The 18087-nt window shown below is 34.7% G+C and overlaps 1 protein-coding gene across 1 annotated transcript in view; it reads right to left on the bottom strand.

The window, feature by feature from the left end:
• The window catches only part of COL21A1 (collagen type XXI alpha 1 chain), a 176049-nt gene that overhangs the window by 116718 nt on the left and 41244 nt on the right, over window positions 1–18087 (bottom strand). The window contains exons 2-3 of the mRNA XM_068558595.1: window positions 9226–9351; window positions 3593–4144 (exon numbers count right to left, since the gene is read on the bottom strand). Coding sequence (XP_068414696.1) covers window positions 3593–4144; window positions 9226–9313 — 640 coding nt within the window. The 5' untranslated portion in view covers window positions 9314–9351. The remainder of the gene's footprint in view (window positions 1–3592; window positions 4145–9225; window positions 9352–18087) is intronic.

The raw sequence follows: 18087 nt of genomic DNA, 5'->3' as shown, positions 1-18087 counted from the left end.
GCAAGAGAGAAAAGAGCGACAAAAAAAAGCTGTCAGAAAACAATAAATGACAGTATTAAATCCTTCCTTATCAGAAATTACTTCAGATGTGAATTGATTAAAATCCCCAATAAAAGGCATAGAGTAGCTAAATGGATTTAAAAAAAACAACAAGATCTATGCTATCTACAAGAAATTTACTTTAGAATTAAGGACACACACAGGATAAAAGCAAAGGGATGGAATAAGATACTCCATACAAATGCTAACCAAAAGAGAGCAAAGGTGGTGACACTTATATTAGTCAAAAACTGTCAAAAGAGACAAAGAAGGACATTAAACAATGAAAAATGGTCAATTCACCAGCAAAACATAACAATTATAAATACATATGCACTCAACATTACAGCACCCAAATATATGAGGCAAACGTTGACAAAACTGAAGGGGTAAATAGACAGCAACACAATAATAGTAAGGGACCTCAATGCTCCACTTTTAATAATGGATAGAACATCCAGACAGAAGATCTGTCTGGAAACAGATCTGGAAACAGAGAATTTGAACAACACTATAGACCAAATGTATCTAACAGACATATATAGAACAGCGACCCACCGCCACTCCCCACCACCACAGCAGCAGAATACATATTCTTCTCAAGCACAAATGAAACTTCTCCAGGATAGATAACATGTTAGGTCAAAAAAAAAAAAAAACAAGTCTTAACAAATTTAAGAAGATTGAAATCGTACCAGGTATATGTTCCAACCAAAATGGAATGAAACTAGAAATTAATGTCAGGAAGAAAACTGGAAAATTCACAAATATGTGGAAATTAAACAATATGCTCTTGAACAATCATTATGTCAAAGGGGATATTAGAAATTATCTTGAGATAAACAAAAACTAAAACACAACATACCAAAATTTATGGGATGCTGCAAAAGCAGCACTAAGAAGGAAATTCATAGCAATAAAAATCTACATTAAAAAATAATAAAGATCTCAAATAAACAGCCTAACTTTACAAGTCAAAGAACTAAGAAAGAACAAACTAAGCCCAAATTAGAAGAAAAACTCTCAGATAAAGAAAGAAATCATTGTGCATCACTTTTAGGTGGTCCTGAAATAAGGAGTGTATTGCAGAATACACCTCCAAGGAAACAGTAGGTCCATGAAGATGAAATAATCCATGTGGGAACAAAGAGGTGGATAATATTTTGTACATCATGGATCAACCACAGTACAGTATAAAAGGGAATGATATTAGGAAATAGTAATCCTATATACTAAACACCTCCAAGTAGAAGTTAACTATTTGCCCAAAAAAAAAAGTGAATTTGTTAAATAATCAAACACAAATTACATGATTTGAAGCAGCTGCAATACAGCAATGCATTAATTTAGTGCATTAATCATAATCTAATACAGTACAAAAAGTCAAGTGCAAAAAAGCCCATATCTTCCACAAGTACAATTTCAAAAAGTACATTTTAAAAGATGTCTATTGTACAGTGAATATGCAAACTGAATAGACATAGACATTACTTACATTCTTTTTCTGAGTGTAGATGAAGAAATATTTGGCAAGATTTCGAATTTGATTTTTTTTTTTTACAGATCATACATTTTAGCTGAAAGAATTTATACCCGTTTTCACACAGCAACTCTTTCATGTGTATTTTAAAATTTTTATATAGAGAGAATGCATTTACCAAAATACAGATCTACAGGAAAAGTCTCTGAAGCAAATACTAAACATATTTAATCAAATTTATATTTTAGGATTAAGATGAATGGTAAGTGGGACTTCCCTGGTGGCTCAGTGGTTAAGAATCTGCCTGCCAAAGCAGGGGACACAGGTTCGAGCCCAGGTCCCGGAAGATCCCACATGCCGCGGAACAACTAAGCCCGTGCACCACACTACTGAGCCTGTGCTCTAGAGCCTGCAAGCCACAACTACTGAGCCCATGAGCCACAACTACTGAAGCCCGCACGCCTAGAGCCCGTGTTCCTCAACAAGAGAAGCTACCACACCGCAACGAAGAGTAGCCCCTGTTCACTGCAACTTGAGAAAGCCTGTGCGCAGCAACGAAGACTCAACGCAACCATAAATAAATAAACAAATAAATTTATAAAAAAAGAAAAAAGATGAATGGTAAGTGAAATTTCACCATGAAAAGTCTATTTTAATAATAAAATATACTTAGCTTCAAAACCAAAGAATTCTAACAACATATTAAAAATATAAATCCCTTTGACCTGTTCAACACAACAAAAGTCAACACAGTCTTACTGTTAGAGATTCATAAAATGAATAACTGTAATGACCATTTGTACTTACTTGTTAGCACCTTTTTTAAAGTTTTATTAAAGAAGATGCTTAATAATCTTCTATGCTTTTTTTCTCTTTGTTTTGAAGTAGTTGTTTAATATTTCCATGCTTTTTCAAAGAAATAATCCAAAAAGCTTTAAAATGTTTTTCTCTACCATACCCCCCAAATATGAAGAAAATGAAGGAATTAATTTGTTTTCTAAGCCACAATCATTTAGAAATTTTTCTATCAAATGTGAACCAAACTATTTGTGTATTATTTTGTAGGTAAACTGGGAAAAAAGCATTTCCATCTACATGAACATTATTTTTAGGTATACAGTATATTAAATGCCTATAATATTAAAAATAAAAGATATGAATAAATTATTCTTCCCCAAAAATAATGTGAACACAAGCATGTCTATACACTAACAGGATTAATGTTTACCAAAAACTGGAACTTTCCCATGGGGACCTATCATACACATGAAGTCAGATTTTATGAAATGATATAAACATAATTAATAGACTGGTAAGTACTATATTTTCAAATGTTCCCTCATTGCTGGTGGGAGTTTAAGTTTTTCTCAAGTGGAATTTTTAACATTCTTCCAAAGTTTTAAAAATGTTAGTAATTTGATCTTTGTTTTCTGAAGAAATGATGAGAGATTCCCATTCAGAATTAGGTAGAGGAATATTCACTGTTATTTGTATTAGAAAAACTTAGAAATAAACCAAACATACAAAAATGGAGAAATTATTAAATAGATTATCTTAAAAGATTGTCCGCTATCATATTAATAGAGTATTAAAATTATATACACAATAAGAGTATAAATAATATGAAAATAGAGTATGAAATTATATATACAATATTATCCTTATTTAGGCACATGAATAAACTCTCAGACACGCTGAAATCAAAAAAGGAAAAGATTAGGATGAAAAAGACAAAAACTTGTCAACAGGAGCGATATGATCATGTGTGGTTTACATATATTTTTATTATTTAGGTGTTTTATTTTCTACCATCTCCACAATAAACATATTGTAATTGAAAGGAAAACACAAAATATTATATTTTCCAACTGTAGATTTTATAAGAAAACAATTGTTTCTAAAAACAAAATTTATCCAGAAAAATATAACACAACAATGTATGCTCACCTCATTTCTAACGTAAATAATTTGACATTAAATATAACCATCTTCCCCAGTTCCCAAATGAACAGGTTATACCAAAACGTAAGAAAGCATCATTATTACTTGTTTCCACATTATATTAAGGCTTACCTTCACAAAGTTTCTGCTTCATCACCTCCCTTATTTTGGATATTGCAATATAGTCTTCCACATAAAACACATAAGTAGATGAAGGCTTGTTGGCAATAGCTCTAAGTTCTGCCTCTTCTGTTTCTGAACCAACACCAATGGCAAATAATGTTATTTTACTGTCTCTTGCTGCTTCTGCCACATCCTTGACTTCATCTTGGGATTTACCATCCGTAAGGACTACTGCTATCTTAGTCAGCAATCGTGAAGACTTGGCAAAAAGGTAATCAAGGGCAAACTGGATGGCCTTTCCAGTCTTTGTGTTTCCTCCCAAGTAGTGTATGGACTCCACGGCTGCCATCAAATTCTCTCCTGATTCATGGCTCCCAAGGGGAATCTCCAGGATGGGGTAGTCACTATACTGAACCACTCCAACCTGAATAAACTTCGGTCCTATGTCAAAGTTTTTTGTGATATTGACAAGCCACTTTTTCACTATTTCGAAGTTTTCTGGGCCAACGCTGTAAGAGCCATCCAAGATGAAAACTAAATCTGTTGGAGCAGTACGACAACCTAAGTGAAAAAGAAAACCATCAGAGTATATGTGTTACATAAAAAACAAAAATTAGAGGTTTTAAATGCATGAATTTTTAATTAACCAGACAGGGGGAATCCTTTCACATGTATATACATAAAGTCGCCACAATGTATAGTTTAACTATCTTATAATTTTATATGTCAATTATACCTCAATAATGCTGAATTTTTTAAAAAAAGGTAATAGTAACCAGTTCATAAGAGCTTTGTAAAGATTAACTATGATACACTGCCTAGCTTATGAAAATTCTTTATAAATGAGGGCTATGATTTTTGTTGATATTTTTTAATTAGCTTATCTCAATTTAAATATTAATGATTCAGCTTTAAAAATAGGGAATAGGGACTTCCCTGGTGGTCCAGTGGTTAAGACTCTGCACTCCCACTGCAGGGGGCACGGGTTTGACCCCTGGTCCGAGAACTAAGGTCCCACATGCTGCACCATGTGGCCAAATAAAAAAAAATAAAAATAGGGAATAAAAAATGGATGCTGTATATGAATATGCTATCTAGATACCTCTTTGTAGGGGCAGGTATTACTATAAAGCAACATTTTATTGTATTTCTCCACTGAATAAATGAAAACACAAAAAATTTTAATAAATGAATGATTTTCAGCTATAGACTAACATCACTGTTTTAAGTTATCAGTGAAATATGTTTAGTTTAATGCTAACCTGAAATAGTTACAAAAATTTATATAAACCAATGAATGGGGGGAAGAAATTAAAAACAAACTTTCTGCCATCTTCAGGACTGAAGTAACCAGCAAAGATCCACATTCTTGACATAGTTGAGAAAATGTAAATGAACCAAGATTACGAAAGCAGTCACTCTTGCACTACATGCAAGATGAATGTTTAAAGGTCTGATTGCTCATCTTCAGTCACAAATGTAGCCAAAACAATAGCTCGTGTGAAGTGAATCTATGTTCAAGGGCATAAAGCTATTCCTTTCTCTGTAAAGATTCTTGTTTCAAGATACCAGGAAACATGTGATCAGCACATCTTAGAGTTCTACCAGGAAAAAAAAAAAGACTATCTGTGGTGTAAGTTATACCCAGGCAAGTTCTAAGCACGTGTGAAAAGAAAAAAAATCTTCTTTGTAGCCACTATGGAAAACAGTAAGGAGGTTCTTCAAAAAACTAAAAATAGTGTTGCCATATGATCTAGCAATCCCACTGGGCATATATCTGGACAAATCTATAATTCAAAAAGATACATGCACCCCTATGTTCATAGCAGCACTATTCACAATAGCCAAGACATGGAAAAAACCTAAATGTCCATCAACAGATGAATGGATAAAGAAGATGTGGTTCATACATACAATGGAATATTACTCAGCCATTAAAAAGAATAAAATAATGCCATTTGCAGCAACATGCATGGACCTAGAGATTATCATACTAAGTGAAGCAAGTCAGAAGGAGAAAGACAAATACCATATGATATCAGTTATATGTGGAATCTAAAATATGGCACAAATGAGCTTATCTACGAAACAGAAACAGACTCACAGACATAGAGAACAGACCTGTGGTTGCCAAGGGGAAAGGTGGGTGGGGAAGGAATGGGCTGGGAGTTTGTGATTAGTAAATACAAACTATTATGTATAGAATGGATAAACAACATGGTCCTACTGTATCACACAGAGAACTATATTCAATATCCTATGATAAACTATAATGGAAAAGAATATAAAAAGAATGTATACATATTTATAGCTGATTCACTTTGCTGTACAGCAGAAACTATCACAACATTGTAAATCAACTATACTTCAATTAAAAAAAAGATTTCCTTAACTCTCTTTTCCACAGTACACGACATGCTTCTAACCCTATCTCATTCTTTCAGTATGTATATATTGAATACCTGTTCTGTCCTTGGTATCATGCTAGGTACTGGCTTCAAACATACTTGAGATATCTCAAAAAGCTCCCAGCCTAGTTAAGATGGACAACTGGCTGGTTAGAGAAAGTACAAATAATTATGAGAACATTGAGGAGAGGGTGGCAACCTAACCATGTCAAGCCAGGGGCAGTTTTGTTGGAAGGCTGAGATCAGAAAGCAGAGTTTTAACCAGGTCAAGAGGACGACATTCTAATCAGAGGGAGCAGCAAGTGCAAAGGTCCAGAGGTGAGAGACAGACACAGCCCCAAAGACAAACTGGTTTGTTTGGGTAATTCCAATGGTTTTGAAACTGCACTCCTTCTCGGGTAGGACTTGAACCCACCCACACCTCAGAGTGGGACATGAACCCGTGATCCCTGACTAGGAGGGGACTCGAAACCACTGTCTTTGGATTAAAACCACTCACCTGGGGTCAGGACTTACTGAAGCTCAGGTTCTTCTGTCTCCTCACAGAAGAAATTCAGCGTGAGGCAAAGTGGAAGGCAAAGAGTGAGTTTATTAGCATAGGACGTTTGTGAGACATAAGCGGGCAGGCAAGGGAGCACAACCCCAGGAACAAAGAGCCCCAGGAACAAAGAGGGCTACATTTTTATAATCAAAGAAAAAGCGGGGAGGGGAGAAGACCACCTTCTTCCTCATTCTTGGGCAGATGTCAAGACTCATATCACTAGTTCCTCCTTTGGCCCTATACGGTCTAACCAGGTCTAACTGCCATGGCACTATTTAAATTATATGTATATTAGCAAAAGGGTGGTGACATATACTAAAATATGGTAATTCATCTCAGGTTTGGGTATAATATCCCCTTTCACCTGGTTTCTTTCCCTTTTCACCTCTATTTCTGTCTTGGTTACATGCAGAAACGCTACTCTTCAAGGACTATTAACTCCCTGACTTCATGTAATAAGATTCAGAGCCCATATCTATTGTCTTGTATTTTAACTATCAGAGTTTGTGGCTTGAGTGTGCCTGGCACTTGGATGCACCTGGTCGTCCTTCAAGGTAGGGTAGATTGTTGCTAGGTTACTGGATTATTTTCTTGAGTGGTCATTAGCTTACAACTGTCTCCCAAACTCCCTTAAAATTCCCTTTCTGTCTTTAATCCCTTAGTGGGATTTCTAAACTGACTATTTAATTATCCTACTCTAGCTCTATCAGTTTGAAGTGGCCAACAGGAAGGAACAGCTGTACTTGCTGCCTTCTTCTCTAACTTCTGCACTCAGAGCAGCCAAAATACTACATGGGACAAGGATCCCACGTCCTTGGACATGATGAGTTAGAAGAGGATGAGGTGAGTCAAGGTAATGAGATAACAAATTTTACATCCTGTGGTTTTACTCAGGTTAATGGTCTCCCTTAAGTAGTGTTTGGATGCCCAATTTAAAGTTATAATAAGGATGGTTTATTTTCTGTATATATTGCAAATAAGATATTATAATTGCAAAGATCGGTATCGGAGAAAAAAATGTTTGGTGACAATTAGTATTTTTGCAACTCCTTGGATTAAGTCAATCAATCAACCAATCTCTCCCTCTCTTCACCTCCCTCACTTCCTCCTTTTCTCTCCTTCCTTTCCATTCTTTTCCTTATCTTTGTCCACTTACATATTTGGGAGGATGACAAAGCTCCCATGAAGAGGCCTCAATTTCACCATTATCTCAACTCACTTACCACAGTAACTAGCAGAAGTAAACACTATTGTCAGGTGAACACGTATCACAGTCAAGAAGTTCCCCCCCTCCCCAAAAAAAAATTGCCAAAACATGGGTTTGTCTCACAAATATAACTGTGATTATGACACCATCTTAAGATGCTATAGGGCAGATGGTGTCTCAGTGCAGGGGGTGTGAGGGACACTATTCCAACAACCTCTGTCATGGTGACCACTGCCAGACATCAGGGTAGGGAAGGCAGAAATGGGATTCTGCCCAAAGGCATATTTTCTAACCCAAGGGAATGAAATTTTCCTGTTATTTTTGGAAGCTGAACAGGGATGACCGGGTTATGCTTTTATTGGGGTTTTGTGGGAGAGACAAAAGGACAGGAAGGTTGTGTTTGCAGGACTCTTCGAGGTTGCCCTTCCTCGATGCTATGAGGCTCATTATTGCCTGGACCTGCGAGTGTTTGTGTATCACTCGATTCGTGGTTACAAATTCTTACAGGGTTATTCTTGGCCCTTTCTACCCCTTTCCAGAGCCATGGGGCATATATTTCATAACTGCAAGGTTAGCCAAGAGCATGCACACAAAAGCAAGTACTGCCATTTATAAACCCCAGACAAAATACTACTCCAAGAAACCTCCTCCTCAGAGAGGTGAATCACCAGTGTCAGAGAAAAGGAATGCACTGAGGATGAAAAGAAGTGTTCAAATACTAGTTACAGCTCCAACCAGATGTATGACACTATGCAAGGCCCATACATTTTATGCTTCTCTTTTCCCACTCAAAAAACAAAGAGTATCTACCCCATAAAGTGCTTGGGTGGATTAAACTATAAAAGGGTTATGCAAACATTAATTTTTTTTTTTTTAATTTTAAGCCAAATTGAATCAAATTGTCAAATTATCTGATTTAACTGTTAGAGAAACCATAATTCATTTATAGTTAGGGGGTTTATGTTTATGAGTTTTAAAATATGCATATAAGCACACTTTTAAAAAGAAGTAGGCTGTCTTTTTAAAAGTAGGATGGCCTACTTCTCTCATGCAAGCTTTCCTACAGGCAATCAGAATAACAGTCACCACTTACTGAATGTCACCATGCTAAGTCATTTATATGCATTATCTTATTATCTCTATGAGATAAACTCATAGGATGGTCCTGATAGCCATCCTGTGAAGGAGGTACTTTATCTCCATATTATGAAGCTTATATAAATGGCTGAACATGGACTCAATACCAGAGTGTTTATTCCAAAGCCTGGGTCAATAAAATGCACTATTACCATAGAATTTTCTCAAAATGACTTCTGATAGATTTTCCTCCCAGTTAATGTGTAACATAGCAATTCATTTATTTTAGGGAATCACAGCATCAAAGACAATTAAGAATAAGATCCTTAAAGCCATTGCTAGAGCTCCTCTAATTTGATTTCCACAATCAATGTGTTGATAACAAAAAGACAATGCTGATAGTTCTTACTTGATCTTATTTCCCCATCTTCAGCTAATACAGAATTCTGAAGAAGCAGGACCAAAATTATCCAAAGAAATGTAATATGGTGAGCCATGTTTCTGTTTTTGTTCCAATGTTTTGGTTTTAGGATTCCTAAAAAGAAAGAGAAAAAAAAAAGGAAGTTAAATATATTAGAAAAATAAGACAAATACCTAACAATCATAAGTTTGAATTTTTAAATTGCAATACCCAGTCAAAGCACAGTTAATTTTTGCTAACCTTAAAATTAACTTATGTGCCCAAAATAGCCACATTTCAAATATATAATACAAGACAACAATGAATGGGAGCTGAGGATGAATGTGATAAGTTTTTAATTCATAATCATCTTGGAAAAGCAAAAACTTTTCTAAAACTTTAAGCTTTGCTCAAAATATTTACTAGAATCCACCTTTTAGCATAGCCTGCAGAGCCCTATCACATTCTTTTTGTTATCTCAGTGGTAGCACATACCCTTCTTTTAAATGTGTATTTGCATTTAAGAAACACTCAAAGGGTATCTGATAAAAAATATCTATAGGATAAAGCTGAATAATAGGATTTAATTTTTTAATGGGCTATATTTATAAACATTAAGATCTATTTTATTTAATTCATCAACACTCGGTTATGAGACTAATATGTTTTCTAAGTTAGTCCAAGGACTTCACTCCTGGTTAGAATGTGGAACATTGCCAAAGACTGTCACTCTCAACAATGAGAACATGTCAGATAAACTATAAAACTATAGGTTTTTAAGACCCAGCAGAAAAGACAGGGCTTAAAGAAACCTAAAAGAGCTAAATTCCAAAAGTTATTAATACTTTATAGGACAGAAAAGATTCAAGCCTGCTTTTGTCCCTAGTAGAAAGGGAACCCTGCTCAGGAGGAGGAAGAATTTGCTACAGTACAGAAGCAACCAGTCAAAGCTGGAGTGACATATTAGAATCCCAAGGGGTCCCAGCCACAGAGCAAGGATGCCCCTAGCTGGCAATTCTTCCCCAGGAGCCTTAACTGGGTACACGGAATAGAGAAGTAACACAGAGAATATTGAAAGCAGTATAAAACAGTCTAGAGAGATCATCTCCTTCCCTCTCCCTGTTCAAGTCCCCAGGGAATTCCTCAAATACAAATCCTTGTCTTGCTGAAGGTTAGGGGAGAAGCCACAGAACTGAGAAAAGTCCCTCCAAGGTGCTCCAGTCCTTCACTACAGTGGACAGACATATCTCAAAAAGCAGAAAGGACAAGAGAGAAAAATAGAATTCAAATACAAAAAACTGGAAACCACACTGACAAGCTGAGAGAAATCTCCCAAAGGTCTCCCAAAATATGAGAAGAAACAAAGTTTTATGTCTGATCAGGAGAAAAACACTCAATATAAGCAGATCCAGAGATTATCTAAATGTCAGAAGTATCAAGCAGTGTTTATAAAAAGGCTATGATGAACATGTTAAAGAATCTAATGAATAAGATGGACAACAATTGCAAAAATATGTGAAATTTCAAAAGAGGGATGGAAACTATTAAAAAAAAGATACAAGTGAAATGCTTGCAATGAAAATATATATCAAAAAAGAAATCATGCAGTGAGCATGCATACGTCAGAGGGAAAGATCAGTAAACTTGAAGATAAGTCAATAGAAAGTATCCAAAATGAAACCCAAAGTCAGGGGAAGAGGGGTGAGAAATAAAAGGAACAGAGCATCTGAAATCTGTGGGACAGTATCAAGTGGTCTTGATTTAGCTTCTCAGATGGAAAGGAGAAAGTGAATGAAGAAATATTTTTAAATATAATGGCCAAGAATTTTTCAAATTGACAACAGCTACCAACAACCAGATCAAACACACCCTAAGCAAAATACAAAGTAAGTCATACTTAGGTACATCATAATCAGTTGAAAGTCAAAATAAAAGAGTAAATTCTTAAAACAAACCACAGAAAAAAAGACACATGACATACGGAGGAACAACAATAAGAATTTTAGATGGAAATTTCATGGTAATAAAATGGGCAATGGATCAGAAAGATATAAAAATCCTAAATATGTAGATATCTAATAATAAAGCTTCAGAATTCCTGAAGAAAAAATGGAAAAAAAAACTAAACAAAAGAAATAGACAAATTCAAATCATAATGTGAGATTTTAAACATCCACTTTTCAATGATTTTTGAAGTAGATAAAAAAAATTTAGTAACAGTACAGAGTTTTGAAAAACTTTATCAACCAACTTCACCTAGTTGACATTCATAGAATGCTCCACCTAACAACAGCAGACTATACATTCTTTTGTAATGCATATGAAAGTCATCAAAATAGACCATGTGCTGGAGAAAAACCAAGACTCAAATTCCAAAGAAATGAAATCATGCAAATTATGTTCTTTGACCTAAATGGTATTAATTAGAAAAGGAAGAAAGTCCCAAAATACTTGGAATTAACCAATATACTTCTAAATAATCCATGATTTAAAAAAATATCAGAGGGGAAATTTTAAAATATTTCAACTGATCAATAATTGTTTAAAAAACTCAAAATTTTATGATACAGCTAAAGCACTACTAAGAGAGAAGGTTTGGCTTTAAAAGCATATACTAGAAAAGAAGAAAAATGAAAAATCAATATCTAAGCTTCCACCTTAAGAAAATAGAGAAAGAACAACAAATTAAAACTAAAGAGTAAAAAGAAAAAGAAGAAGAAAAAAAGAAAGAAAATTATAATCAATGAGATAGAAAATTGAAAAACAATAAAATTAAAGAGTTAATTCTTTGAACAAATAAATATGCTTATAAATCCTAGCAAGAATAATCAAGAAATAAGACAGAAAACATAAATTACCTAAGTCAATATTGAAACAGGCGATGCCACTACAGAGCCTACAGACCTTAAAAGGATAATAAGTAGACAGATGAAATGGACAAAGTCTTAAGATACACTATTTATTAAAACTGGTCTAAACTGAAATTATTAAATAAATAGAATTTTTAACCAAAAATTTTCCCACAAAGAAAATTCCAGTGCCAGATAGTTTCACCAGTAATTTCTACAAACATTTAAGGAAAAAAATAATAATCAAACATTTTTATGAAATAACATTAAATGAAAATAGGGATAAATATACTAAATGGAACACAGTAAGAGTTCAGAAATAGACCCACACTTACATGGTCAGTTGATTTGCAATAAAAGTGTCAAGGTAATTGAATAGGAAAGGAAATTCAATAAACGGTGCTGGATCAATGGAAAAAACAATAAAATGAACCTTGACCCCATCTCATTCCATATGCAAAAACTAGATGAAGCATATATCTAAGTGTAAAAGCTAAAACAATAAGGCTTCTAGAAGAAAACGCGGGACTATTTTCACAACCTTGGGATTAGGCAAAATTTCTTAGGACACAAAAACCACTATCAATTTTAAAAATAGATACACATTAGATTTCACCAAAATTAAAAGATACCATTAACAAGTCAATATTCAGAATAAAATACTTACAAAAAATGACTCTCATAAAGATTATATATTTTTAATACTCCTACAAATCAACAATAAAAAAGAAAACAATCCAATTTTTTAAATGAGTAAAAGTCTTCAACAGACTTTTTAAATTATTACTTAAGAAAATACAGAAATGGCCAATAAGCATATTAAATGGTTCTCATCATTAGTCATCAGAGAAGTGTGTGCTGAAACCACAATAAGATATAATTTCACACCTACTAAAATGGCTAAAATTAAAAGACTGACAGTATCAAATGTTTATGAGGCTATGTGGAGAAATTGGAACTCATATATTTTTGGTAAGAGTGAAAAATGATGTAACCCCTTCAGAGAAGTGTTAGGTTCAGTTTCTTACAAAATTAAACTATTACCAGCAACCCTTCTGCTAAGTATATAACCTAGAGAAATGAAAACATGTGCCAACAAAAAGACTTTAGCAGTGTTTATAGTAGTTTTATTCATAATAATTCCAAACTAAAAATAACTCAAATGCTATCCACAGAAAAATATTGGATAAACAAGTTGTGTGGTTATATTCGCATAATGGAAGAGAGCAACAAAAAAATAATAAACTTTCTTTATACCCAACAACATGAATAACTTTAAATACATTCTATTTAATGAAAGGAGCCAAACACAAAAGAATACACAGAGCATGATTTCAGGTATACAGAGTCCCAAGATAGAAAACTAATCTGCAGTGTTAGAAATCAAGAAACATTTGCCTTTGATGGGAGAAGTCAACCGGAATGTGGCACAAATAAACTTACTGGGTGTTAGAAATAGTCTACATTTGCAGTGATGATATTTGTGTGCATAAATTTGTCTAAGGCCATTAGGCTGAAGGCTTAAAAACTATATAAATTGTTGTATATAATTTATATCTCAGTGAAAAACAGTGAGTCCAAAATCATCACTGCCAGTTTTTAAATTAGGCTGGCCCTCTGGACAAAGAGCTATAAAGGTCAAAAGATGTCAGTGAGAAGCATTTTTGGTGAGTCATCACCAGGATGTACTGTTTTATGGCAACAATGTGTACTAATAAATACTGACTAATTTCCTCCCCAAAAGCCTCAAAATTAAGTTATTCTGCTCCTCTACCAAAAATATCCTCATTATTTCTATGTAGTATCTAATTCCTTCAGAATCCTTGGGCTAAAGTGAATTGTTTACTTGTACTATATTCTAGATTGACAATCATTAAAGTAGACCATATGAAAAGGGCATTAAATAAATACTGCCACCATGTTACCTCACCATTGAAACATAACTCATATATTTCATAAATATATTTTACGGCTATTTAATTGTACATATGCTTATGCACGATGCATATAAACTGAGGCATATCAAGTTTTACCATTTACTTTAATCACCTGGGGAGCTTGTTAAACATATGGATGCCTTAGCCCTACCCATTAGCTTCAGATTTCAGGGCAAGGAAAAGGCCAAACATTTAAAATAAAATAAAGTAAAAAGGCTCCCATAAGCTAATGTCCACCAAAGTTCTAGAAATTCTGGTATAAGGCAATGCAGAAATGATAAGAAAAAAAAAAAAAACTCCTATTCCTCCAGTAGAGAAGTAAGTTAGCAACCCCAAATGGGAAAGCATAACTCAGAGAATCTCTACAATCAAAATTTTCTAGAGATTGGCTACTCAGAGAGTAGTCGGGCAACATTAGCATCCCCAATTTTCAAATGTTAATATGCATACAAATCTGTTAGAAATTCATTAAAATGCACATTCTGATTCGGTAGGTTTGGTTTACCACCTAAGATCGTTCATTTGAATGAAGGCCTATAAGGAATATAGGAACATATGCCATCTTTCAACATAGAAAATTCTGTTTTGGAAAATTTTAACTTTTTAATGCTAAATAAAGAGCTCTTTGTGGATAATGAAAAAGGAAATTACTTTTAACAAAATGTAGGAATGTAGGAATTTAAACTGAGCTCACCTGCTAATGCGGAATATATACTAGGCTAACTATCCATCCACCAGGCAATCCAGGTTATAGATTTAACACTGCCCCCAACCCACTATAATTTCATATCTTTCTTATAGTGTTCAAAAAAAAAGGAGATGAAACTGGTGATCTGTAATCTTCCTTTCAACTACAGAGACAATAATCCATATTCTACAGCCTCATAGGATTATTGTGATAAGGGAAATTTACACACACTATGAGACACACTATGTCATTTACACACACTATGAGACAACACTATGTCATTTAATCTCGGCAAGTGTTTGAGGAAAATAAGGCTGACTTAGAGAACACGGCTTGCCTCTAAGAAACAGACTCACAACTTACACTCAGGTTCTCTCACTCCAGAATTCTTTCCACTCTATTCATTCAATGACAAATATTTATCAAGTACCTATTATGTGACAGATACTCTTTTAGGTGCTGGGAATTCAGAAGTGACCCAGATAAGCTAGATAAGGAATCTGCTTTCGTGGAGTTTATGTGCCAGATTTTAAATATATGATTGAGTGAGATCATTTCAGATAGTGGTGGGTGCTATAAAGCAATGAAAACAATAATGTAAACTTGGGCCAAGAGCAGAGGAAGAGCTGCTTTCAATTTGGAGTTCAGAGAAAGCATCTGAAAGGATGACCTGTGAGCTGACACTTGAAGGAATGTGAAGGAGCCATCCTTGCCGGGATCTGGGAACCAAACTTTCCTCTGTGGATGGAGCAAGTTTGCTTGTTCTAGGAACAGAAGGAAGGTCAGTGAAGGAGTGAGGGAGGAAGAGGAGGAAGGGCAGGAGCTACACGGAGGTAGCAGGACCCCACGAGGTATGTTACATTTTGAACTGTTTCCTTTAAATGCAAAGTGAATCCATGGAGGGTGCGAAGCATATGTGCACCATGATGAGGTTTTCACATTGAGTAGAGCATCCCACTTTCAAAATCAAAGAGCTCTCTAAAATATAAGAATTAGTGGATTCTCAGAGAAACGAGATCAATTGATAATTATCCTCTTTTAATTTTCTTCTCTCTTCCATTACCTACATTTATCTGTCATATCATATTCCACTGCCACTGTCACTAATATTTTATTAAAATCAAAATAAATACTTGTAAGTCAATTTCTGAGAACAGTGGGTACAAATGAAAGCAACTTCCTTGTCTCCTTGCAATGAATGCATCTTTCATTGGGTCCACTGGCTGGAAAGGCATGGGAATTCACATGAGGAGCCACCAGGAATGCATAAAAGCTTTGAAAACGAGGAACTGTCAGGAAAAATGCCATCTCAAAATGTGGTTGCTGAGCTTGGTTGTAAAACCTTCAAATAAATTTGAAGACTAAAAATAGTCCCCTCTTGAGACACTAATACTCATGCTTCTTTATATGCTCTGTCTTTGAACTAAATTGTAAAATAGGAAAAGGTGGGGAAACTGAAATTCTGGTCCTCGCATTTTTACACACACACACACACACGTGCACACACACACACACACACACTTATTGTGTTCTATATTTTTAACATTAAGGTGGTAGGAGGAAGCATCAATTGGGACAGGTAGAATTGAGAAAGGCAAAATGCTGGCAAACCAGTGAAAGAATTAAGAATGGGTTCATGTACATATGTATGTATGTAAAGTTTGGTTCATTTGAGTGATCATTGAAACAACAGAACTAAACGTAATTTTTGGAATTTCATAGGTCAAAATATGCCCCTCAAAATATGTAATTAATCAATGTCACCTTGATTGTGTAAACAGTTCATGGTCAACTAAACAACTGACATTTGTTATCATACTTCTCTAAACAAAAATCTAATATGGTAGCCAGACAGGTAATTATAAATCCCCATTTTATAGACAGGAGGCTAAGGGATTCCAAGAAGCTATTATTTTACATTTTGCAGAGTTTGCTTTCACACTGCAGAGTGGATGACTGCTTTCTTGATCCGTTTATAGAGTATATTACATAGCATCCATTAAAGCTGCAGAAGAAGAAGTGAATGGCAGTAACTTGGTGGAGTTATTGTAGTTTGGTGGAGAGGTTTAAACTCCCATCTCTTCTTTAGAAGCCATAGCAGCTTCTAAATATTCAAGCAATGAAAGAATATACATGTCTGTGTAATCATTCGAAATGAGACCAGTAAAAAATAGCCAAGGAACATGGAGTACAGTGTACTTTATTTGCCTATGCCAGCAAATCCACTAAAATCAGGCCATTGGATTCTGTTAGCAATTTTATGCTGTGTTTATAAATATAGCTCTTTTTCCTATCCCTAAATTCCTTTTATATTAACATATATTAACCTAATTTTTATTATTTTTTTTTCTTAACTCAGCTCTAATTTTTACAATAAAGTATCAGGAAAGCAAAGACATCATTCAGAAAGGGAAAGATAATAACATTTTGATCTTGGAACTCAGGTCAAATTGTTCTCCAACTTCCTAATCTTCCAATTCTTCTATGATACACAAAAAAGAATGCTGGATAACAAGTCATGCAATGTGAGTTCCAGTCCTAGCTGTGCCTTGTTTACCTGCTTAGAAAATAAAATGTAAGCATTTACAAAGCTAAATAGCAATACAGGATAATAAAGGGAAAATAAATGGATACATAAAAGAGGAGCCGGGGTGAAAGAATATGGGTGGAAATAAGCAATTAATGGTCAAGTGATATGAAGAAAATCATCAATAAGCAACTCTAGCACCCCAATTATGATTTCTAAATACCATTTCCCATCAAAAGAAATGAGGCTGTTTAGGGAGAATAGCAGATTCCAGATTCGGGGGACATGAGACATGAGACAGAGAAATCCTGTCATTCTAAAAACAAGGAATGTCTCAAAAGTGACTGGGATTAGATCAAAAGGACCCAAGAGCTAAGTTGAGGGGCTCCCATGAGCTAAAGAGAAAACCGTCTGATCATTAGAAATAATAGTTACTACAATGGATTGATGTACAACAATTTACTAAACCTATAAGTTCATGATGATAAATACAAAAAACAAAAAACAACCATTGGTCACCTTTGGAGGTTGCTAGGGTACAAATAAAGAAAAAGAATCAAGCATTTGTCCTACTTTTCCTACATGGATAATACTTCAGGGTAATAAAACAGTTAATGATAAATGCCAGAAGAATATAATTAGAATTAGAAAATCATATTTTGCAACCACTATGAAATATGGATGTAGGCAAGGATCACCAGTGTGCCAATATGACTGGGTGAAAGGTTAGAGAGGAAATCAGGACAGATGCATTACTTGACTACACCTGAACCCACTCACCTTCCTTAGCATCATTAAAGTAGAATAAGACGTATGTTCCTCCAGACATGACTTAATAAGAGCACATGTCCACCTGTGAATAAATTTTGG

Source organism: Eschrichtius robustus, chromosome 12 (assembly GCF_028021215.1).
Source record: "Eschrichtius robustus isolate mEscRob2 chromosome 12, mEscRob2.pri, whole genome shotgun sequence".
NCBI classification, from domain to species: Eukaryota; Metazoa; Chordata; class Mammalia; order Artiodactyla; family Eschrichtiidae; genus Eschrichtius; species Eschrichtius robustus.
This window is presented reverse-complemented; position numbering and strand designations above follow the sequence as displayed.